Raw genomic sequence first — 24,480 nt, forward strand, 5'->3', positions numbered from 1 at the left:
CATACTGTGGGAAGCCTGGACTGGCCACAGAAGGAACACAATCACCCATGGCTTGGCCTTGCCTTTAAGGGGTAGCAGAATATCCATGTGTAGACAGTGAAAAAGAATTTGCAGCTGGAAGCCCACTGTGACTAGCTTGGCTTTGCCCATGGGATCTGATTAGTATTCTTGAGCTTCCATTAGCATTTGAAGGAAACACCCAAATGACACAAAGCCAATTCTAGTAGCTGAGATTTAACATTTTAACTCCATTTCTCTAATGCAGTTAACCTGGTTAGGTACCCTCTTTTTGCGATCTATTTTGAGCCTCAACAAGCAAACCATTCATACAAGCACCTTCAAGTTCATCTCCCCCAAACAAGGCCAGAGGACGTGCCTCCTTGTAGAGTGAATTTACATCATTTGCTGCAGAGCTGGGGAACTGGGAGTATTTTTCCCAGCCTTAGCTGGACCAGAGCCAAGGTTGTAAGTACAAATCCTTCAACATGATCTCCCTGTAACTGCCCCCTGGGCTGACACAATCCCGCCCCGAGAGCAGCATTTTATTGCATCCTTTGTTTCCCATTTTAGGGAGAATTGATAGTGATACTAAGTACAAACACATTCTCTGCCAGCCAGGTTCTGTGGCAAAGGTTTTTAAAAAGGAGCTAGGAAGTCTTGTGGCCAGTAATAATATTTACATTGAAACTCAGCTCTTGCTACAGAGAGTGAGGGCAGTGATGGTCAAGAAAGGAATTCCCTTCCCCATATACAATTCTTCTCACATGACTCAAGAAAGCAAGGGAGTGTTTTGAGCTCAGAACAAATCCTGCAGTCGTTTCTCAGTTACTTAAGATTAGGATTAACCCTTTAAAAAGGCTTTTTTTTTTAAAAAACGATTTTTTATTTATTTATTTGACAGAGAGAGAGAGTGAGAGAGGGAACACAAGCAGGGGGAGTGGGAGAGGGAGAAGCAGGCCTCCCGCAGAGCAGGAAGCCAACCGACGCGGGGCTCCATCCCAGGACTCTGGGATCATGACCTGAGCCGAAGGCAGACGCTTAATGACTGAGCCACCCCGGCGCCCCTAAAAAGGCTTTTTTAATGCCAAGATAATATGTTCAAATTTTTCAAACACTATCTTTTACTTCTAAAGAAAAAGAAATAACTTAATTGATATCTCCCCCCTGACCCCTTCCTTTGACTCTATTGAAAGCTTAGAGGCATTTTTGTCCAGGTCTGGACTCACTAACCCTATAAAATAATTGAACTTCCTTTTACACTGGAAAAAAGTCTGGAGTGTCTTTTTAGCAAGATGTTTAAAATCATTATTTTACCAATTAGATATCATAAAAGAGTAGGTCTATAGTGCTCCATGAGGAGATAAAAACCAATGCTTCAATCACATTGGCTTTTTTTTTATTATAGTAAATAAAAGTATTTTTAAAAACATAATTACTTATAGGGAAGTGAATCCTATGGGTTTTTCACCCCTTAATGCTTTATAAACAACAGGTTTAAGAGTATTAGAATACCACAACATGAGAAACACAGTAGGAGACCAAAGCCTAAGGGGGGGGGGGGGTGGGAATCAATGTTTATTCTCGTTTGCACCTACCCCGACATACACATGGCTATGGGAAAGATTTTCTCCTTTCCAGGAGTTTCTAGTTCAAAACTGAGATCAACTTCAGATCTATGGGGGAAAATAACTGGCAAGGACTTTTCACAGTGCTTGCAGTACTGAGATCTTTTGTTGGGGTTTAAAAGTGGCATGGGGTCTCATAAGGCTTAAGCCCTAGAATTTTTAAAGATTTGGGCTATTATTTTGAGACACAAGAAAATAGCCTGAGACAGGATGAAAGGAGACAGAATTCAGTGTTTGAAAAAACACACTCCTCCCAACACCCTCACATTAGCCTTAAGACTATTTGGGGAAGAAATAAGTGGAAAGGAATATCTGGTTGCAGGGACTTCTTAGGATATACGGTTTAGCAGACTTTTCAGAACAAGTTTATCTGTGCATTTTTGAAGTCTGTTTCCCTGAAGTTTCTCCCAGCAGTGCTCAAGCCCACCTAGTTTATAATCTGACTTCTAGAAATCTTTGTTTCCAGCAAAATATGAAAAATCTTTTTTTCTGGAGTCTGAAGAGTAAAATTCAGCAGCATACACGATACTAAGTAATGTGATCACGTGTGTGTCTTCCTGTTTTTTGTTTTCAGAAAGAACATTATTCTGGGATGTAAAAAGAACTTTCAAAAATACAGAAATAAGAGGTTTCACTGTCTTCCATGGGAGTGTCATATTTCCATGGTGATGAAACAAGTTCTTGATACCGGATCAACCAAGGTGATCCGTGGGCTTCCGGCTTCCTTATTCCATGTAACAGGGAGACTGGCAGAAGGAAAAAGAGAAAACCAATGGTGTGCCCAAGAGTTGCACAGAAAATTGATGGATTCTGGCCTCAAGATTTTATGATAAGTCAATGTCGAGTATTCAAAGAAATGACATGTTTTCCAATATTATTTTGCAAAAGTGGCATTCTGGTTTTAACAATAGCTTTAGAGTAATTTTATAAAATGTGAAAGATTTAATAAAAATGAGAAAGCACCTGCCTTCATGTAAGCAGTTTCCACTGTCATCAATATGAACCAAAGGGAGCAAAAGCCTCCCTTACTTTTTTTTTGGTTTTCACTCTTCATAGTTATACTTACTCAAAACTCTCTGGGTCTGCTCTCGAATGTTTGAGTTTTCCCACAGCTATACTCTGGGCATGAAATGTTTTTACCTAATTATCTGACTCACCAAAGCAGTTTCTGAAACTCACCTCCTCAGCAAAACCTTTCTTAATCAACGAGTGTGGAAGTAATTATTCTCTCAATGCCGACCTGTCTAGTTTAGGAGAGCTATGCTCCTCATGCTTCACCTCTTGACATCAGCCCTTAACATACATGTGATTAGCAGGTTATAAATCTAACAGTGGCTCTCAGACCTGGCTGCCTATCAGAATCATTCTATTCTGGGTACTAAGCCCCATTCTAGAGATATGGAATCAGAATTTCTGGGACAGGAGTCCTGATATGTATAGTTTTCATAAATCTACAAGTGCTTATGATGCACGGCCAGGTTTGGAAGTCAGTGATGTATGGTTTTACTCTGTCTATTCTGTTTATGTATCCTCTATGAGTATCTGCATCCATTTATGTGCATTGGGCTTTTTGTTTTTTCTTTCTTTCTTTCTCTTTCTTTCTTTTTTTAGAGACAGACAAGAGAAAGAGAGTGTGTGCACAAGTTGGGGGGTGGGGCAGAGGGAGAGAGAGAATCCCAAGCAGGCTCCACACCCAGCACAGAGCCCAACACAGGGCTCAATCTCACTACCCTGAGATCCTGACCTGAGCTGAAATCTAAAGTCTGACGCTTAACTGACTGAGCCACCTAGGTGTCCCTATGTACTTTGGGTTTTTAAGTAGGATAATCAGATACCCACAACACATCTGGCTGTGTTAAAATGTGGATTCCCGAGTGTTAGCCCAGCCAAGTCTACCAATTTGACCCTGTGGGGTATGGCCTGGGAATCTGAATTTTAACATGCTGTGCCCCACCCCCATCCCTTCCCCAAAGTGATTTCCGTATATGGGAGTCACACCAGAATACCTACAGAGACCAGGTGAGTCACTTCAATGAATGAGGCAAGCTAGGTGGGAAATGACCAGAGTAAAACTCATGCCCCACAAAGAGGGGTAGGCACTACCTACCTGAGCGGTTGGTTGCTATTTTGTCACACTAGAAATAGACCTAGTATTGCCTGAGTTTTGAATTCTTCAGAACTGAGAGATTCAGAGAAACTTCCCACAATTCAAAACACAACCAGCAAACACAGCTGCCACTGGCAAGTTGTGCCCTCTGCCTTTGAGGGTTTTACCAGAGCATCTCGAATCTCTGGTAACTTAAAACGCCATGAAACACCATGGGCCTGCCCGAGTGACTCCTTATGATGAATTATAATAGAATTGCAGGGTTAGAAGGCCCTTATGAGTCATCCAGGCCAATCCCACCATTTAATGTTTGAATCCCCAACTTTAACATTCCCCCATCCCAGGGTGATGACTCTGCAGACCACATCATCTCTCATCCAGCTCTCCCACCTCTGCTACCCAAATCTGAATGCCTCTTGGCTACCTCCATGCGGATACCCTACACACAACATGTCCCCACATACAACTGTCATCTTCCAGCACCAGATCTCCAAATGTTCTTTCCCTGTGTTCCCTCAGTGGCCATCGGTACTACCTGTCCAGAAACCTAGGTGTTAGCCTTACTTCTTCACAACCCCCATACTGGAACATCTACCAAGTCTTGCTAACTCTGCCCCCTTAACATTAATCAGATTTGTCTACTTCTCTTCATTCCCACTGCCAATGACTTATTTCTGGCCATCTCTTGCCTGAATTACTAAATAGCCACCCCCTTCCCCCAAGTGGTTTTAGCCCCCTTCAATTCATTCTGCCTTTAATTCACTGAAGCCAGAGCAGTGATTCTAAAATGAAAATCTGATTATGTCAATATCATGACAGCAGCGAGCACCATGGTAAGTTCAATCAAGGCAGTATCACATGGCCCTTGGCTGTCCTCTTTGCTCCATTCTTTCTCCATCCCACACCTGAACTCCATGAACAGCCCTGTGGAACTTCCTTTACTCCTCCATTTGTGCTATGCAATCCTTTCCTTGGTACCTTTGCAAAAGCAGTTCTCACTGCCTGAAAACTCATCTCCCTCACTAGTCCCCACATCTCCGCCATTTGGCTTAGCTATGCCTCCTGGTTCTTAAAATCTCAGCTTAATCATTATCACCACAATTATCACAACCCGGTATTGAATGCTTTGTATATGCCAGGGCATTGTTTTAGGGACTTGTACACATATCTCGTTTAACCTTCACCACAACATTAGGAGGCAAGTACTTCAGAGAGGAGGATATCTTAGATGTTACTATCCTCAAAAGCCTCCCATGAGTCCCCTGAATGGATGTCTGATGCTTATAGGTACCCAGTAGTACCTTATATTTTCCCCTGTCATAACACCCACCAAACTCCACCATAATTCTGTTTTACCTGTCTCTCCCAGTAGACTCTACGCTCCTGGATATAGAAGGTAAAAAAGACTATGCCTCACGTACAGTTGTGTTCCCAGCATTTAAAACAATGCCTCTCAAATAAATAGTTGCTGAACAAATTAATACATGACTGGATAATTCTTGAGTTATTCAACATTTGAGTGTTCTCTTTTAAACATACAATAGTTGTGTTTATAAACATTACCAAGTACTGTCGTTTCTGCCATGCTGGGAGACAACCTAACTCATATACTAGAAAAGAGGGGAAGGAAATAGATGTAAACAGACTGATAAACTATTAATGAAAACTATAGTGATGGCTAAACATCAGCTTTCATTCTCCCATTTGTCTTTACTTCAAACGGGTTCCTAAGTGCTTGACTATGTCTCTTGCTTTCCTTTCTCATGGCCATTACTCAAGTTCAGATCCTTATATCTCTTGGCTCCACATCCAAGCTCCTGTGCCTCCATCCATCCATCCAGCAAGATGGCTGACATTGAGAATACAGAAGTGAGGTAGACTAAGTCTTTCTCCTCAAGAAAAAGTCTAATAATCTCCCTGGGCCACAGAAAGGGCTCAACAAAGGTTTGCTTCTGCCCTTCCTCCTTGTTCAAATAGGGACAACGTCTGTTTTATCACCAGTGTGAAACCTGCAAGCTGTCACTTTTTCTAGGCAAACTCCTTGCACCTTTTTCATTGTAAAAATAACACTGCCACTGTCTCACGACCAGCCAAGTTGATTCTACAAAGGAAAAACCTGCTCTTTTTTTATGGGCTAAGGCTCAACTAACTCTTCCTCCTAGGCTGAGAGTTGAACTTACTTGGAAGAGCATAATTTAGAAACAAATTTGGACACCTGCATGAAGTTCAAGATCATGGTAAGCAGCACTGGAAAAAACAGAGCTTTAACAATGGATCTAGTAGCCTTGCTCTTCATGTTGAAAGGAAAAGGGGACTGAGAGCAGCAAGGAGCCAGGATGTATGGCTTGCACTCCTCAGGTCTTCTGTTGAGTTCCTAGCCACAGACTGTCTCTCAAGATCCTCATGTGCACCTAGGGAAATTCTGATGCAAAGTAAAAGTCCCAGTAACAATTAAGACCAGTTGTGAACACAGGAAGTAGTCCTGAGTGCCCAAAATACCTTAACAGGTTCTCTTACAATGTCAAAGCAATCACTCCTAAAAGCAAGTGAGTCGGGCACACATTTGTAATAAGCATAGAATCTTAGTTGGAAACTTTTAGTTCCTTTATAAAGTTTTTCAAACATCACAGGTTCCATCATCATGGCATCCTCAAAGAAAAGTTACACAATTTTAACATAAAAATTAGGCTATGCCTAAAGTAATTTTTAAACTTTTCAAAAATCTTACTTTTCAAAAAGTAAAATTAAATTCCCTACATTGTACTACTAAAAGAGGGAACACATATTTATTAAACAAAACAAAAACAGGTTACCATTTTCAGGGTCAAAAACTGAATATTTTCTTTAACAATAAAACTTACATTATGCATAAGAACATTCCGGTGAAATATAAAACAAATATTTTTCTCCCCTTATTTTCAGCAGTCTTTCCTAATATTGGTAGGGAGGAGGAGATGAAAATCAAAGAAAGACCTGTTAGGCTGTAACTGAAGATCCAGAAAGGAAAATCTACCTATTAGCTACCATTTCACTCAAGGGATTATGAAATACAGAAACAAACACATCAATTTATTCATTAGGAGTCAAGCGAGGAGGTAAACACCTCTCTCAAACTAAGATATCTACGTTTGGATGGTGAATAATGAAGGAAGCACTCTAAAATGTCAAATCTAGAAAGATAACACCTAGAAATGAGTGACAGTAATTCACAGTGATACTAAAAATAAGAATCAGGTTGCAACATCTATACTCAGTGATGCCAGAGTATCAAAGCACCTTCCTAATCTTATCATTTTATCAAGTGGATCATAAATTGTGGAATATTTCGTGAGGAAAAAAAAAAAAAAAGTCTAGGTCACCAGGCCATTTGTCCTTGTAGTGCTCTGGCTAGGGAGATCCAGGTATATATGAAGACAAGTGAAAGCGGGTGGCTAGCACTTTTGCTATCCGTCTGCAGAAGCTTTTAGCACATTTATCAGAAGCCATACAGTGCAAGCTCTTTTGATAGTAGGTCTCTGGGTGTAGCTTTCAAGATCATTCTTTGTTCCATTCTTCCTGTATTGTCAAACTGCACCCAATAGGTGGTCTAGAGTGTGAATTTCAAACATGTGCTATTAATATGCCCAAAACTGTTGCTGCAAAGGGGAAAGAAAACCACATTAATTGAATCTTGGCCTGTTCTTACTCATAATGTCACAAACAGAGTTCCTATGTCTTAAAGCAATATGAAATGATTTATAAAACCATATGAAATCTTCAGGTGAAAAAACCCATTAAAAATGTATTATTTATTGTTATTAAAAGTAATTATTGTCTTACAACAATTCACCAACAAAAACTACACACAGAAGTGTAGGTGAACAATAAACAATCTCTTTTTCATTTACCCTGGTTTTCCTGTTGGTATACTGATGATCGTTAGCAACAGTATTATAGATGTAGATAATTCATATTTCAAAATTTCTTTGTAACTGTTTTTAAAATATTTTTCTCATAAATATTTTTTGGGAAGGTCACTATTATTCCCATTTTATAGATGTCATATGGAAAATAATAGTAGCACCTACCTCAAAGGATTATTCCAGGGATTCATTAGATCATCCACATTAAGCACACAGAGTATTTGGCACATTACTTATTGAGTTAAACATGTTAGCTATTATTAATATGCAAAAGTATTAGCAACTATGGTAAGGTTATCAGAAGTCCATTTAAAACAGGCCAGGCTGGTTTGGGTCTTCTTCTAGAACGGGACAGTTCTTCCAAAAAAAAAAAAAGATACCACTGTTGATATATACTGATCCATCTACCTAGATTGCTATTGCCCTGTTCACTTCCAACTCCTGACCACTCTACTGGGCTAATTCTTATTCTTCGGATCTCAGCTTAGGTAGTATTTCTTCCAGTATTTCTTCTAGATTATACTACAAATACTAGGGTGCTCCTCCTACATGCCCCAGTGTGGATCACAATTTCTAGCTTCTATGTCTACTTCCCTATGACACTAAGGCAGGGATCCCGTCTATTTATACACTTCCTTCTTGGTGCTTAGCACACTGCTAGAACAGAGAGGATGCTCCATAAATATCTGTGAAAAGAGAACATCTGGGATCTGAAATCAGCCTAGTTGGTGTTGGAAGATCAGATTTTCACAGAGTATGGTTGCTGTTGCCAGCCAAAGAGATAAAGAAGCAGGCAGTTAGGGGCCAGGTGAGGGTGAGGCTGGTGAGGTGGGATGTGGCATCCTAGAAGGAGAAGGGCTAAAGGGAGGGGCTCTAGAGGAAATCAGGTTCCATCTGGCCACTTAAGGTCATACCAGCAGTGCCACATCCAGATTCACTGATCCTGGATATCTAGATACCAGTCCTGCAGCATGGGGAATTCAAGCCTGGGTTAAGCGCCCCTGGTCCCAGTCTAAGAGACTTCTGACCAGAGTATGAGCAACACAATGGCAGCCAGGGGCCCCTGATGGTTGGAATGAAAGAATCCGTCTGACCTAAGACCCCAGCAGACTTACCAGACAGTTGGGATGCGTTGCACACGTCTGGCCCAGCACAGAATTGCAGTGCTGAGGAAGAAACTTTGAGACTCTGGGCACAGCTGATGGAAAATGAACTGAAATGTTCTGATTTGTTACAGCAGCTGCATCATAGGAAGGGATGACTTTAGAATAGTATCTGACAGCATGGAAGGAATTAAGGGAGAGAGCTTTGCTGGGAATTCGAGTTTTATACATATCACCAATTGCATTCTCTGAAGTGGAGCTGGACTGACCTTTCATAAAAAAGAAAACAAATATCCATCAGTATTCACAACTCTGTAACTTGGAATTACTGTATTTGAAATAAATTGTCTTTTATTTCATCTCCTCGTGTTACAAGCTTATACTACTCTTATACTCCAATGCTGATGGAAAAACACAGTCAACTTTTTAGTAGTGGCAGTTAGCACAATACACATACTATAAATCAGTGTTAGTGTGTTATCAGAAGACAGATTTTCAAGGAGCACCAGATCTCTGTGCCTGTGTTTGTGTGTGCCTGTGTGTGTGTGTGCCTGTGTGTGGCTTTCATCATAATCAAAATCGTGACCATCCCTATGATCCCTACGAAGCAAGGAGGAAGAAGAAGAAGGAGAAGGAAGAAAAAGAAAGTAGAACTCTATTCAGTCACAAATAAAGTTTGGTCGATTTTCTATCAATGAAGTGGGTTGTATAATTATATATCTATATTCTGTACAGTAACTAGAAGACAGAAAAAGATATAAAAATATATTATGAATGTTATCAATGTAATCTGAAATAACACTGTGAATAACTACTTATTTTCTACTGGACATTAATAATAATGAAAGTAAAGAAATTTTATGTCCACTTTACATACAAATGTATCTAGAATATTTGTGAAAAATCATTTCAGCAAATATGTACAGAGATTTATGGAAAAGACAGGTAAAGGTAACCTAATAAAATCTAAACACTGAACTAGATCAGCGCTTCTGTGTTACAAACCAGACATGATCAGACACTGGTGACCTTGGGTGGTCATTTCACTTATCCAGCCTTCAATTTACTGACCTAGGTGGTGACAGTGACATTGGAAGACTTAACTGATATCAACAGTTCCAGTGCTCTTTCTAAAACAAGTTGGCAACCTGCATTATGAGCTATATATGTGCTCACATTCTCAAACTCATTCATCACACACTTCAGGTATCTAGCCCAAGGAAAAGTCCAAAATATAGAAAAATCTATGTATGGTGAAATATTTCCTTTCATAGTATATATAGAATTGCTTTCCCCACAAAACTACAATGTAGCAATTGGAGGATGGTTAAGAAGATTTTTCTAGAAATTATTTGATAAACCACTAGAACCATTAAAATGGTGGTAAGGGCTGCATAAGAAAAAATTAAAGTATATATGACACAATGTTAAGTAAAAGAAGAAGACAACAAAATTGGATGTCCAATATGAGTACTACTGTAGAAAAATATACATAGAAAAAGACTTGAAGGAAATACATTAAAAATGAACAGTGATTATCATAGCTGGGCTAGTGAAGGATTAATATTGCTTTCCAAATGGAAAACTATATATAAATAAAATTAAAATGGGGGAGGGGTCTGACTCAATGACCTTCAAGGTCTTCCCCAGGCTGAACACGGTCTACGATCCTGGTGTATCTGTGTCTTCCCAGGAGCAGCTGCCTGAGGTGATGAAAACCAAGACATGCTGGGGCACAGAGAGGCCAGAACTTACCACCAGGAAAACAGTGTTTCAGAGTTTCTGCAGAATATAAACAGTGAGAATGCAAAAGTAAGCATTATATGTTCAAGAAGTAACGTTGACAGGCATATGCCTGTGGCCCGACCTCTTTCTGATTTAATCTGTGCTGATTTAATCGTTCTGGGTGATATTCAGCCACAACTACTTGAAGTAGATTAACCATGGCTCATGGCTACCCTTTTTTGCTTTTCCTCTCCTTTGCCCCAAATCTGGAGAAAAGTCTAAATTGACTAATAAAACACCCTGAAGCTTATTTGACTTTAGAACAAGGAGAGCTATATTCTATTTTTGACTTTAGTCACCATTCCTAGTAACATCATTTGTTCCTGCAGCCTTTACTATGTCCGCATATTATGCACAGTGCCTCTACTACAGTATTTAAAGTACTATAGGAATTGTATTTTGCCTTTGTGACCCTCTCTGCTACTGATTTGCCAGCTCCGTAAGAACAAGAATGCATCTTGTTTGTCCTCGTGGCCCCATCTTTCAAGCAGGGACGTTACAGCTGAGAACTAAGTGATGAATGGGGAGTTCCACAGGTAGAGGATGTAAAGGACATTCCCAGCACAGAGAAGGTGCTGAGGTAAGCGAGTGGAATCCCTTCGAGGAACTAAGCACAAGAGTGACCTCAGACTCAGGCAATGAAGAGAGAGGTCAGGGTGTCCTGTCACCTAGCATTCAACATGAAGATTAGGAGCTCAGTTCTTTACTGGTTTCTCAGTGAAGAGTAACCTTTAGGAATAGAAAAGTCACAAACTGGTAGTTGTGTTCTTTTACTCTGGCTCTGCTTTTTTCCATCTTCTTATTTCTACAAGTATATGGGCATGCCTAGACTTTATAACACAAATAGCAAAAATGCCTCAAATTTGAAATATTTGTTGCACAAGGAATATTCATATAGTGAAGGTTTCTTGAGTACCAACTGCAGGCTGGTCAGTGCTCTAGGTACTAGAAATACAGCAATGAACAAAAGAGGCAAAAAAAAAAAAATTCCCTGTCTGGGGAGCCTGGGTGGCTCAGTTGTTAAGCGTCTGCCTTCAGTTCAGGTCATGATCCCAGGGTCCTGGGATCGAGTCCCACATCGGGCTCCCTGCTCCGCGGGAAGCCTGCTTCTCCCTCTCCCACTCCCCCTGCTTGTGTTCCCTCTCTCGCTGTGTCTCTCTCTGTCAAATAAATAAAATCTTAAAAAAAAAAATTCCCTGTCTTCATGGAGTTGATATTTTAGTGGGAGAAGACAGGCCATAAGAACATATCCAAATAAAGAATATTAGAAGGAAATAAGTGCTATGAAAAAAATACAGTAGAGAAAGTGGATAAGAAGTCCCATGCATTATGTGATGCTAGAAAGGAGTATGCAGTTTTAATTGAGGGGTTGAGACTCACTGAGAAGGTGACATTTAAGCAATTTAAGCAAAGATGTGAAGGAGGTAAAAGGTTAATTATGTTAAATGCTCAGTACATAGTTAGTGCTCAATTAATTTGAGTACTTCCCTTTCCTTTAGATTCTATTCATGTAATAAAGCCACCAATGTGCTTCTCATCTGTCAGTAAGATGAGATTTCTACTGGACAGTCACATGCAAAAGAATGAAGCTGGATGCCTATCTTATACCATACACAAAAATTAATTCAAAATAGATTAAAGACTTAAACATAAAACCTGAAACCATAGAACTCCTAGAAGAAAACAGGGTGTCCTGGAGATGATTTTTTGGATTTGACACAAAAGCAAAGGCAACAAAAGCAAAAATAAACATGTGGGACTATAATATCAAACCAAAAAGCTTCTCCACAGCAAAGGAAACCCTCAACCAAATGAAAAGGAAACCTATGGGATGGGAGAAAATATTTTCAAGTCACATATCTGATAAGGGGTTAATATCCAAAATATATAAGAACTCCTATAAGTCAATAGCAAAGAAACAAACTGATTTAAACATGGACAGAGGATCTAAATAGGAATTTTTCCAAAGAAGACATAGAAATGGACAATGGGTGGTACATGAAAAGATGCCCGACATCATTAATCATCAGGGAAATGTAAATCAAAACCACAAGATATTACCTCACACCCATTAGAATGGCTATTACCAAAAAGACAAGAAATAATAAGTGTTGGTGAGGATATGTACTTGTGCCCTGTTGGTGGGAATGTAAATTGATGTACCCACTATGGAAAACAGTATGGAGGTTCCTCAAAAAAATTAAAATAGTGCTACTATATGATCCAGCAATCCTATCTCTGGGTATTTATCCAAAAAAAAAAATGAAAATACTAACTCAAAAAGATATAGGCACCTCTATGTTCATTGCAGCATTATTGACAAGAGCCAAGAACAACCTGAGTATCCACTGATGGATAAATGGATAAAGAAAATGTGATTGGTATAGATATATAAATGCACACACACACACACAGAAATATTATTCAGCCATAAAAAAAGAATGAAATCTTTCCATTTATGACAATATAGATGGACTTTGAGGGCATTATGCTTTGTGAAATAAGTTAAAGAAAGACAAATACTGTATGATCTCATTTATATACAGAATCTCAAAAAACAAACAAACATATTAAAAATCGAGCTCATAGGTACAGAGAACAGATTAGTGGTTTCCAGGGGTGGGGATTGGTGGGGGGATGAAATGGGTGAAAAGGTGTAAAACTTCCAGTTACAAAATAGAAAAGTCACAGTGACATACAGCATGGTGATTATAATTAATAATACTATACTGCATATTTGAAAGTTGGTAAGAGACTAGATCTTAAAAGTTCTCATCACAAGAAAAAAATATTTTAATCTTGTTGACAGATATGAAGCAGACTTATTGTGGTGATCATTTCACAATGTGTACACATAACAAATCATGTTGTACACCTGAAGCTAATATAATGTTATATGTCAGTTATTCCTCAATAAAAAGAAAATGAACTTTCTGGAAACGATGTCAATTTTAAGCCCAATTTCTGAGAAAACACCATATGAACATCTGTGGCCATCTTTTGTACTTCGAGCAGGTAATATCAAAAGTACTCTAGCTACACTCTTTTCCCTGGCTACAGCAATGAATGCATGGGAGTGCAAGGGTGTCCAGGACACCACGCAAGCCAAGCCTACCACAACCGCACAGGGTATCAGGTGCAGCTCACCTGTCACGGCTTCATCCAAGGAGCCCCCTGAGGCAGGAACAGAGTACACATTCAAGCACTTATTAGCCAGGAATCTGATCCCTCTCACAGGTGAGTAAGTGCTTGTCAACACACCATTTTCCCTTAAAAGGGCAGGAAAAAAAAAACAACAAAAAACAACACCTTACACAATTCTCAAGGAAGACTACATGAACACTGCTGAGTTCAACTGTTCTATCATTCAAGTTCTAAATAACACAGATGGAGCCTACACTATGGGTAATTTAGGCCTAAGAACAAATGGTTGAACAGGATTCATGATGATAGTTTAGAATGTAGAGGAATGATTTGCTTTATAGTTTTTCTTTGTTTATATATTCTAATAAATTTAAATAAGAAAGCATTCATTTGGCATGTCACATTTTATACTAGCAAATTCTTTAAAAACTCCCAACTGAAATAGGGCTGGACTGCTCCAGGGCCCATGACCTCCTGTGACAGAGGAATGCTAGAATGCATCCTGCCTCTGTTCGTCTGCCAGTCACGACCATCACTACCGATAAAGCCTTATGTTAAGATCTCCAGAATTAACAAGAGAAGAAATAAGAGTGAATCAAATGATGAAAGGACATGGGTCTGAGAATATTACATATTTTATCACTGTGACTAAATGACACACATTGGCAATGGGAAAAGTTCACTGATTTTTTGGCGGGGAGACAGAGTGCGGGCATGTGGGGGGCGGTGGGGGGCAGAGGAAGAGCAGAGGGAGAGAGACTATCTTAAGCAGGGTCCATGCCCTGCATGGAGCCCCACAATGGGCTTGATCTCACAACCCTGAGATCATGACCTGAGCCGAAATCAAGAGTTGGATGCTTAACCGACTGTGCCACCCAGGTGGCCCTAAGTTCACTGATTCTTAATAAATACTTGAGTTTTCACAATGGGTGGGTTCAGTGCCTCTCTACAATACTTCTAGTGTTAGCATCAGAGGAAACTAACAAGCCAGCTTCCAATTCACAAGCGCCCTCATCATACCTTTGTGCCATGATCGTGGCTGGAAGGGATAGCTGGATGGACATCTGCTGTTTCTTACAAAACCTCCTATTGCTCTGAAGTACTTCTGTAATCTGAGAGACAGAGAGAGAGAGGGAGAGAGAGAGATCTATTTAGAAATAGATATTTTTTCATATACACAAACACACATACATTTTCAATTATAAAAAATAAAACTGTGGCTTTAAAGCACTATGTATGAGGATAAAATTCAAGGGCTTGAAGTCAAATACCTGGCCCATAATGGCTGGAGGGATTTTCTCCCGGATGTACTTCACATAATCAACTGTTGCCTCGAGAATCGAAGCCGAGTCATTCTTTCTTCCCTTTATATATGGCAACAGAGTACGTAGTTGCTCACAGCAATACTTGATTCGTTCTCTGAGAATTGTAATAAATCAGGAATAATTAGTCTCACTTTCTTCCTTGTACACAAGGACAAACAATCCTTCCTCCTGGGTTTGTTTGCAGAGGAACTGCCTCCCTCCCCATCTAATCTCTGTTTCACAGAAAGGCCGTGTCCCCCTAAGCCAGCAGCCTCCGCAGCCCCTGGAACCACAGCTTCCTGGGGCGTCTGCTCACACTGCTGTCAAGTACAATGTCTGTGCTGAGGGTAGCCCCAGGTCACTAGCCCCAGGCCCCCTGCAGTGTGCAGAATGACCCTGCCTAGGGAACCTCCCTCAGAGAAGGGAATGGCATGCTACACACACACGTGCTTCTGCGATTCACACTAGAAGCCTAGTGGACGAAGACAGTCAGGAGATACTCATGTCACTATGACCTGGACCACATTTCCAAAATCAGATCAATTAGCATCATGTGCTTTACATGTAATTCTGTGTTCTGAGCCAAAGAAAAATCAGAAAGCTGCTTTCTTCTCATGAGGTAGGTATGAATGGAACAAATAACCAATATGCAAATGAGAACATCATTCAGGCTAGTATCAGCCTGATAACCTAAGTCTTTCGTAATTCTGAAGGGAACTGCATTGGAAATATAAATCTAAGCCTTTGATCTACGCCTTTGGTACCTTCATTTATGCATGTGTTCATTTAACCAACATTATTAAACACCTGTTTGGGGCTGAATAGCACCTTGACATATATAAGGTCAAATGGTGGCTCTGTCAATTACCAGCAGGAATCCTTGGCAAGTCACCAAACCTTTCTGAACTTCAAAATGGCAAAAAAAAAAAAAAAAAAAAAAAAAAAAATCCAATTTGGGGCACGTGGGTAGCTCAGTCAGTTAAGCATCCAACTCTTTGATTTCAACTGGGGTCATGGTCTCAGGGTTGTGGGACTGACTCTGCAACAGGCTCCATGCTCCGCAGGGAGTCTGCTAGGCGTTCTCTCTCTCTCCCTCTTACTTCTCCCATTTGTATGCACATGCGTGCACTCTCTCTCTCTCCAAAAAAAATAAATCTTAAAATTCAATTTGATATATAGCCTGTGAATAACTCAAATATTCTAGGTCAGTGGTGTTTTAATTGGACTGTGAGCAGCTCTGAGGGTTCTATAGAGGAGTCTCAGGGACTATTCTAGAAAAAATGTCAACAATTTGACGATGTGTATGAAGGGCTTTGAAACTTTTCATACACTTTGACATGGTACTTGCCCTTACAAGGACCTAAAACACAGAACAAACTTTTTGCAAAATGATATCCATTATAGCAGTATATCAGCAAGATATAAAAAACAACCTAAACACACAAAACAGATGGATACTTAAGTAAGCTATAGTATACTAACTCAGTAGAAAATCCTCTGGCAGTGGAAATGAAAAGCTATAAATCTTATTAGGGGAAAAACAGGATATTTTATAGGATACAAGTATAAAATACAGGAAAAACAGGATATTTTATAGGATACAAGTATAAAATACAAGGCAGTATATAAAATATGATCATAGACATCAAAGTAAAAATAAAGCATAGAAAAAGAAAGTGAAACCGTCAAGTAATAGTTATTTCTGGATGGTTGGGTTATGGAAAATATTATTTCTTCCTTTTATTTTTTTATATTTCCCAAATATTTGTGCTGGGTACAAGTCATTTTTATACTAAAAAATCGTATTATTTTTTTTTCCAACATTCATTAGGAAAATGTTCAAACACACAAAAAGAATGAAAGAATTTAGGATCTTAATTCTTAAAAGTTGAAAGAAGTAAGATTTGTGCAGAGAAAATGTATATACCGCACCTACCTAGAATCTACAATGAACATTCACTGTCCTTGCTTTGTCATATATGAATCATCCCACTGGCCATACATCAATCCATTGTATTATACTGAAGCATTTCAAAGTAAGTTGTAAACTTAAAGCACTAAACTCTTAAACATATCATTAGCTAGAATTAATTTATTTTCAAATAAAAGTTACATAAAATACACAAATCTTAAGGGTACCATTCTATGAGTTTTGACAAAGGCACAAAACTATGTAACAAAAACCCTAATTAACATTATTACAACTCCAGAAAGTTCTTTATGTTCTTCCCAATCTTTGAAAAGGGTCAAAAATATTTCTGATATTTTTCCATCCCACATTTGTTTTGCTTGTCTTTGACCTTCTAAATCAAAACTTACAGCATGTGCCATTTTATGTAAGATTTCTTTCACTAAGCATGATATTTTTGAAATTTGCCCATGTGGCTGTTTATTATCAGTAGTTTGTTTCTTTTTATTGAGTAACAGTATTCTATAGTATAAATATGCCACAGCTTATTTATCCATTCTCTTACTGATGAACACTTCGGCTGTTTCCAGTTTTTGGTCATTATGGATAAAACTGCTAAATCATTCCATACATCTTTTTGTGAATGCATGTTTTTATTTCTCTGGGAACATATCTAGGAATAGAATTAATGGGTTAATTTTATAAATTTATAAGAAACTGGTAGAACTTTTCCCAAAATAGTACCATTATACATTCCCACCATCAGTGTATGAGGGTTCCTGTTGTTCCAAATCCTTGACAACATTTAATATTGTCAGTAGTTCTAATTTTAGCATTTTGGCCTTTCTGAGGAATACATGGTAGTACCTTGTGCTTTAATTTGCATTTCCATGACAAAAAATTATGTTGAGCACTTTTTTTGGTACTTATTGGGCACTTGCATATCTTCCTTTGTGAAGTGTCTGTTCAAGTATTTTATCTCCATTTTAACTGGATTGTAGGTCTTTTTGGTATTGAGCTTTAGGAGTTCTGTATTATCTGTAATACCAGAATTTTGTCAGCATACTTATTTAGCAAATATTTTCTCCCAGTATATGGTTTGCCTATTTCTTTTCTTTTTTTTTTTTTTTAAAGATTTTATTTATTTATTTGACAGAGAAAGACACGGCGAGAGAGGGAACACAAACAGGGAGTGGGAGAGGGAGAAGCAGACTCCCTGCCAAGCAGGGAGCCCGATGCGGGACTCGATCCCAGGACTCCAGGATCATGACCTGAGCCGAAGGCAGTCGCTTAACCAACTGAGCCACCCAGGCGCCCTGCCTATTTATTTTCTTAGTGGTGTGTTTTGATAGCAAAAGTTTTAAATTTTGATGAGTCTAATTCATTTACTCTTCTTTTATGGTTATTGATTTCTGTGTCTAAGGAACGGCTGCCTACCCTCAGCTTGTGAAGACATTTTCCTACACTTTTTTCTAGAACTGTTCTGTCCAATACAGTCCATTAGACTGGTCTATATAGACATATATAGCCATTAGTCTATATAAACTAGTTAAAATTAAATAAAATTTAAAATTAACTTCCCATTACAATAGACATATTTCAAATACTCAACAACTACATATGACTAGCAGCTACCTTATTGGACAATGGATGCAGATATAGGGCATTTCGAACATTGCAGAAAGTTCTATTAAACAGTGCTATTTTAGAAGCTTTATAGTTTTAGCTTTATAGTATAGATCGGTCTATGCTCCATCTTGAATTAACTTTTATATGGTATGAGTAACAGGTCAAGGTTCATTGTTTTTCCATTTGGATATCCAGATATTCCAACACCATTTATAGAAAAGACTTTTATTTCCTAATAAGTTTGCTCTGGTGATTTACTGAAAATCAAATGAACACAAATGTGTGAATCCTTTGATCTATTGGTCATTATGATAGTAACATACTGATTACTGTAGCTGTATTTTAAGTCTTGAAGTCAAATAGTTCCCTCCATTTTTGTTGTACTTTTTCAAGATTACTTTATTCTAACTCCTTTTATATTCTAGGTCTTTTTCTTTCTTTTTTTTTTTTTAAAGATTTTATTTATTTATTTGAGAGAGAGAATGAGATAGAGAGCATGAGAGGGGGGAGGGTCAGAGAGAGAGGCAGACTCCCTGCCGAGCAGGGAGCCCGATGCGGGACTCGATCCAGGGACTCCAGGATCATGACCTGAGCCGAAGGCAGTCGCTTAACCAACTGAGCCACCCAGGCACCCGTCTTTTTCATTTTTTAATCAGATTATCAATTTTTACCAAAAAACTCCCTACTGGAATTATGGTTTATATTCAAATAAAGTTATGTTTCAATTTGGTGAGAACTAACATCTTAACAATAACGATTCTTGGGGTGCCTGGGTGGCTCAGTTGTTAGGCATCTGCCTTCTGCTGGGGTCTTGATTCTGGGATCCTGGGATCGAGCCCCACATCGGGCTCCCTGCTCCGCGGGAAGCCTGCTTCTCCCTCTCCCACTCCCCCTGCTTGTGTTCCCTCTCTCACGGTCTCTCTCTGTCAGATAAATAAATAAATAAAATAATGATTCTTTTGATTTGTAGTTATGGTATAATGCATGATTTAGGTTTTCCTTAGTTTCTCGCAGCAATATTTTGAGTGATCAATGTATAGATCCTATGTGTCTTTTTTAAAAATATATTCATTGGAGAGAGACAGAGAGAGAGAGCATGAGCAGGGGTAGGGGCAGAGGGAGAGGGAGAAGCAGACTCCACGCTGAGCAGGGAGCCCGATATGGGACTCGATCCCAGGACACTGGGATCATGACCTGAGCAGAAGACAGACACTTAACCGACTGAGCCACCCAGGTGCCCAATCCTATGTGTCATTTGCATGTTTTTTCCTAAGTATTATAAGGCTTTTTTACTCTGTTATAAATGTAATTATTTTTAATTTTCTTTTTTTTAAATATTTTATTTATTTGAGAGAAAAAGAGAGAGAATGCAAGTGGGGAGAAGAACAGAAGGGGAGGGAGGGGGAAAGAATCTCAAGCAGACTTCCTGCTGAATGGGGAGCCCAATGCAGGGCTTGATCTCATGACCTGGAGATCACAACCTGAGTCAAAGCCAAGAGTCAGACACTTAACCAACTGAGCCACCCAGGCACCCCTAATTTTCATTTTCTAATTGCTGCTTATATATAAAAATATAATTAATTTTTGTACATTGATCTTATATCCTGCAACCTTGCTATATTAATCTTTTGGTTCTAGAGGTTGTTTTGTAGGTGTCTTAGGACTTCATACACAATCATGCCATCTATAAATAAGAAAGTTTTGTTTCTTCCTTTCTAATCTGTAGGTTATTTCTTTTTCTTACCTAATTGCAATGGCTAGGACAATTTAGTCAATAATGAATAGAAGTGGTAGGAATGGACACTCTTACTTTTTCCAGATCTTTCTAAAGAACATGGTCAAATTTTCATCATTAAGTACAATACTAGCTACAGGTTTTCTTAGATGCCCTTTAACAGATTGAGGAGCTTCTCTTCCATGTCTGATTTGCTGGAAGTTTTTTTTAATTTTGAAAGAGTATTGAATGTAGTCAAATAATTTTTCAGAATCTGTTAATCATATGGTTTTTTTCCTTTATTCTGTTTAATGTGAATTACATTGATGTTTTGAATGTTACACCAGCTTTGCTTTTCTAGGATATAACCTGTATGGTCATGATGTATTTACATCTTCATATATTACTTGATTTGCTAAAATAATGTTAGACATTTTTATGTCCCTGTTCATGAAGGATATATTGGTCTGTAATTTTCTATTTTTTAATAATGTCTTTAATAGGTTTAGGGTTATGCTGGCTTCATGAAATGGGTTAGGAAGTATTCCTTCCTCTTCCATTTTCTGTAAGAATTTAAGGTTAGTATTCTTTAAATATTTGACAGAATCCATCAGTAAAACCATCTGATCTTAATGTTTTCTCTTTGGTAAGCTTTTTAATAACAAGTTCAATTTCTTTACTATATAGGACTATTCAGATTTTCTGCTTCATCTGATATCAGTGTTGGTAAATTGTATTTTTCAAAAAAAATGTGTCCATTTTGTCTAAATTGCTGAGCTTACTGGCATAAAATTCTTCAAAATATATCCTTTTATATTTAAATATTTCTAGGATATATAGTGATAATTCCTCTTTTATTCAAGATATTGGTAAAATGCTTTCAGTGTCTCTCCTCGCCTGCCTGCTTTCCCCACTTTCTATTTATTTTGGATTTAATTTACTTTACTTTTTCTAGCTCCTTAAAATGGACTCTTAGGTCATTGATTTTTAGACCTTTTGCCTTTTCTAATATAAGCATTTAAAGCCATAGTGTTTTCCACAAGCTTTGTTTTAGCTGCATCTCCCACATTTTGTAATATGCTTTTCTCACCATCATTCAGCTTGCAATATTTTTAAATTTTTCTTGTGATATTTTTCTTTTACCCATGGATTATTTAGAAGTATGTTTTTAAGCTTTCAAATATTTGAGGTTTTCCTTTATATCTAATTCTTACTGATTTTTAATTTAACTTCATTGTCAGGGAACATACTCCTGAATTCAACTCTTTTAAATGTAACAAAACATATTATATCCCCCAGCATACAATTTATCTAATTTATCTACCATGTGCCTTTGAAAAGAATGTGTATTCTTCTGTGGTTGCTGTATATAATGTTCTATAAATATGTACTAGATCAAGGTGGTTAAAAGTGCTCACATCTTCTATATCTGACTAATTTTTGGTGTCTAGCTGTTGTATAAATTGCTGAGAGAGGGATGTAAAATCTCCAACAATGTTTACTCATACTTGTATCTTTAATTCTGTGAACTATTGTTTCAATTACCTAGTCACATACTATTTGTGACTGTTATAGCATTCTGATAAGTCGATTCTTTCAGCATTATGAAAAGTTGCCCTTTACTTCAAGTGATACCGCTTGTCTTGAAGTCTACTTTATTTGGTATTAATGTAAACAGTCTGGTCTTCTTGTACATATGTTTCACTGTATATATTTTTCTATTTATTTAGCTTACTGTGTCTTTATATTTATGGTGGACAACAGATAGATGGATCTTGTTTTTTTTGTTTGTTTTTATCCATTCTGACAATCTGCGCTATAAGTTGAATATAGGTGGATAACGGTCTACTGTTTTATGACTTTTTTTCCTGTAGTTTCTTTGGCTTTTTTGTTCTTCTGTTCTTCCTTTCTTGTCTTCCTTTTGAATAATTTTTAAAATTCAATTTTAATTTGTTTATTGGTTTCAAAGCTATGCCTTCTGCATATCTCTTTGTTGGTCTAGGGTTGTTCTGGGGATTACAATGTATAACTTTGCACAGTCTATTTAGTGTTAAAATTTTACGACATCACATGAAATACATAAATGCTGCGATCATGTAAGTACCTTTGCCCCACTCATCCTTCATGCTATAGCTGTCATATGTACTACATCTATATATATAGCTGATCTCTGAACAGCATAGGTTTGAACTACATGGGTCCATTTATACACAGATTTTTTTCAATAAACACAGTATAGTACCTTAAATGTATTTTACCTTTCTTATGATTTTATTAATTTTATTAATAACGTTTTCTTTTATTTAGCTTACTTTATTGTGAGAATATAGTATATCGTGTATATAGTATATATATATATACACATATAATATAAACTATGTGTTAGTCAACTGTTTATGTTATTGGTAAGGCTTCTGGTCACCAGCAGGCTATTAGTAACTAACTTTTGGGGGGAGTCAAAAGTTATACCCAAATTTTTTACTGCATGGGTATCAGTGCCCCTAACCCTTGTGTTGTTTAAGAGTCAACTGTATTGGGGCGCCTGGGTGGCTCAGTCGTTAAGCGTCTGCCTTCGGCTCAGGTCATGATCCCAGGGTCCTGGGATCAAGCCCCGCATTGGGCTCCCTGCTCCGCGGGAAGCCTGCTTCTCCCTCTCCCACTCCCCCTGCTTGTGTTCCCTCTCTCGCTGTGTCTTTCTCTGTCAAATAAATAAAATCTTTAAAAAAAAAAAAAGAGTCAACTGTATTACCAGCTCCACAGTATAATGCTATAATTTTCACTTATAACAGTCTGAAGCATTTTATATAAATATAGAGGGAAAATGTCTGTTTTCTAATATTTATTCACATATTTATCATTTCTGATTCTATTCAGCCCTTCCTAAAGATCTAAGTTTCCATTTGTTGTCATTTCCATTTAGCCTAAAGAATATCCTTTAGCTCTCTTACCCTGCAGGTCTGCTGGTGTCAAAATCTCTGAGTTATCTTTTATGTGAAAGTAACTTATTTCATTATTTACTCTTAGGAAATAATACCTGATGGAAATATGATTTACACAAAGAAGTGGTGGGTATCAGACATAATAACTATGGTAGCATACATAAAAGGTTAATTTATTTCTAATTTATTAATATCCTAAAAACCAAAAGTAGGTCTCTGACAGATCTGGAGCAGTTATGTCTGCTGCTGAGGTTTCTACTACAGATGCAAGAACAAAGTGTTCTCATACTTTCTACCTGTCTGATTGTGGCAGCCAAGACTGAATGGGAGAATACAGGGGGAAAAAAAAAAACACGGTAATATGGAAAAAACACAAAGAATTTTTACAACTCAGAAATAACCTTGTAAACAGTGAAGATACTGTTTTACTTAAAAAAAAAATCTAAAATTTGAGCTAAAAGAAAAAACAATAGTTACAGGTTAAAATGACTGAAAATTATTTACCACTTCTTCAATAAAAGTGTAGGGTCTATTCCCTGGCCTGTGCCTGCATTAATCAAAAGATATCCAGAAAAATAACTACAACAGTTCTAGGACTAGCATTTAAGAAGACATAGCTTCAACACTGGTCTCATTAAATCCTGAGCCATCAGGGAAGACTGTGGCTAGCTTGCTGGAGAGACCATGTGGAGAGGTGGGGGACTACAAGAAAAGAGAGCAACTGATCTGAGCACAATGCTTCAACCACCCCCCACCTAGGGACTATCCGTGTGGATGAAGCTGGCTGGGCACTCTAGACAGGCCATTTACCATGGCGGTAACCACAGTAAACACCATGTGGAGAAGAATCACAGAATCAAGGTCTACTAAAATTGATAATCCATAAAATTGTAAGATATGATGAATAGGCTGTTATTTTAAGCTACCAAGTTTTAGGGCAATTTGTTACATAGCAAAAGATAACTGGAAGAATAGCTTGCAATTTAAAGCAAAAATAATAAAATGTGGGGCTGATAACATATGTAAAAATAAAATGTGTGACAACAATAAAAATAGAAGGTAAGTGGAAATATACTACTGTATATTAAGTGTCATAATGTCAAATCAAGGTAGACTCTGTTAAGGATGCATATTATAACCCTAGAGCAACCACTAAAAATAATAATTTTAGCTCAAAAGCCAACAGAGGAGATAAAAAGGAAGGCAAAACACATTTGATTAATCCAAAAGAAGTCAGGCAATGAGGGGAAAAAAGGAAAAGAAAACAGATAGAACTAGTGAAAACAGATAGAACTAGTGAAAACAAATAGAAAAATCAT

At 38.0% G+C, this 24,480-nt stretch overlaps 1 protein-coding gene across 1 annotated transcript in view; it reads right to left on the minus strand.

Moving 5' to 3' along the window:
* Window positions 1–4,424: 4,424 nt before the first annotated feature.
* Window positions 4,425–24,480, minus strand: part of SOHLH2 (spermatogenesis and oogenesis specific basic helix-loop-helix 2) — a 53,998-nt gene continuing 33,942 nt past the window's right edge. Inside the window, exons 7-11 of the mRNA XM_006731283.3 lie at window positions 14,938–15,085; window positions 14,687–14,778; window positions 13,670–13,791; window positions 8,750–9,006; window positions 4,425–7,367 (exon numbers count right to left, since the gene is read on the minus strand). Coding sequence (XP_006731346.1) covers window positions 7,347–7,367; window positions 8,750–9,006; window positions 13,670–13,791; window positions 14,687–14,778; window positions 14,938–15,085 — 640 coding nt within the window. The 3' untranslated portion in view covers window positions 4,425–7,346. The remainder of the gene's footprint in view (window positions 7,368–8,749; window positions 9,007–13,669; window positions 13,792–14,686; window positions 14,779–14,937; window positions 15,086–24,480) is intronic.

This window comes from Leptonychotes weddellii, chromosome 3, assembly GCF_054177405.1.
Source record: "Leptonychotes weddellii isolate Sample4059 chromosome 3, ASM5417740v2, whole genome shotgun sequence".
NCBI classification, from domain to species: Eukaryota; Metazoa; Chordata; class Mammalia; order Carnivora; family Phocidae; genus Leptonychotes; species Leptonychotes weddellii.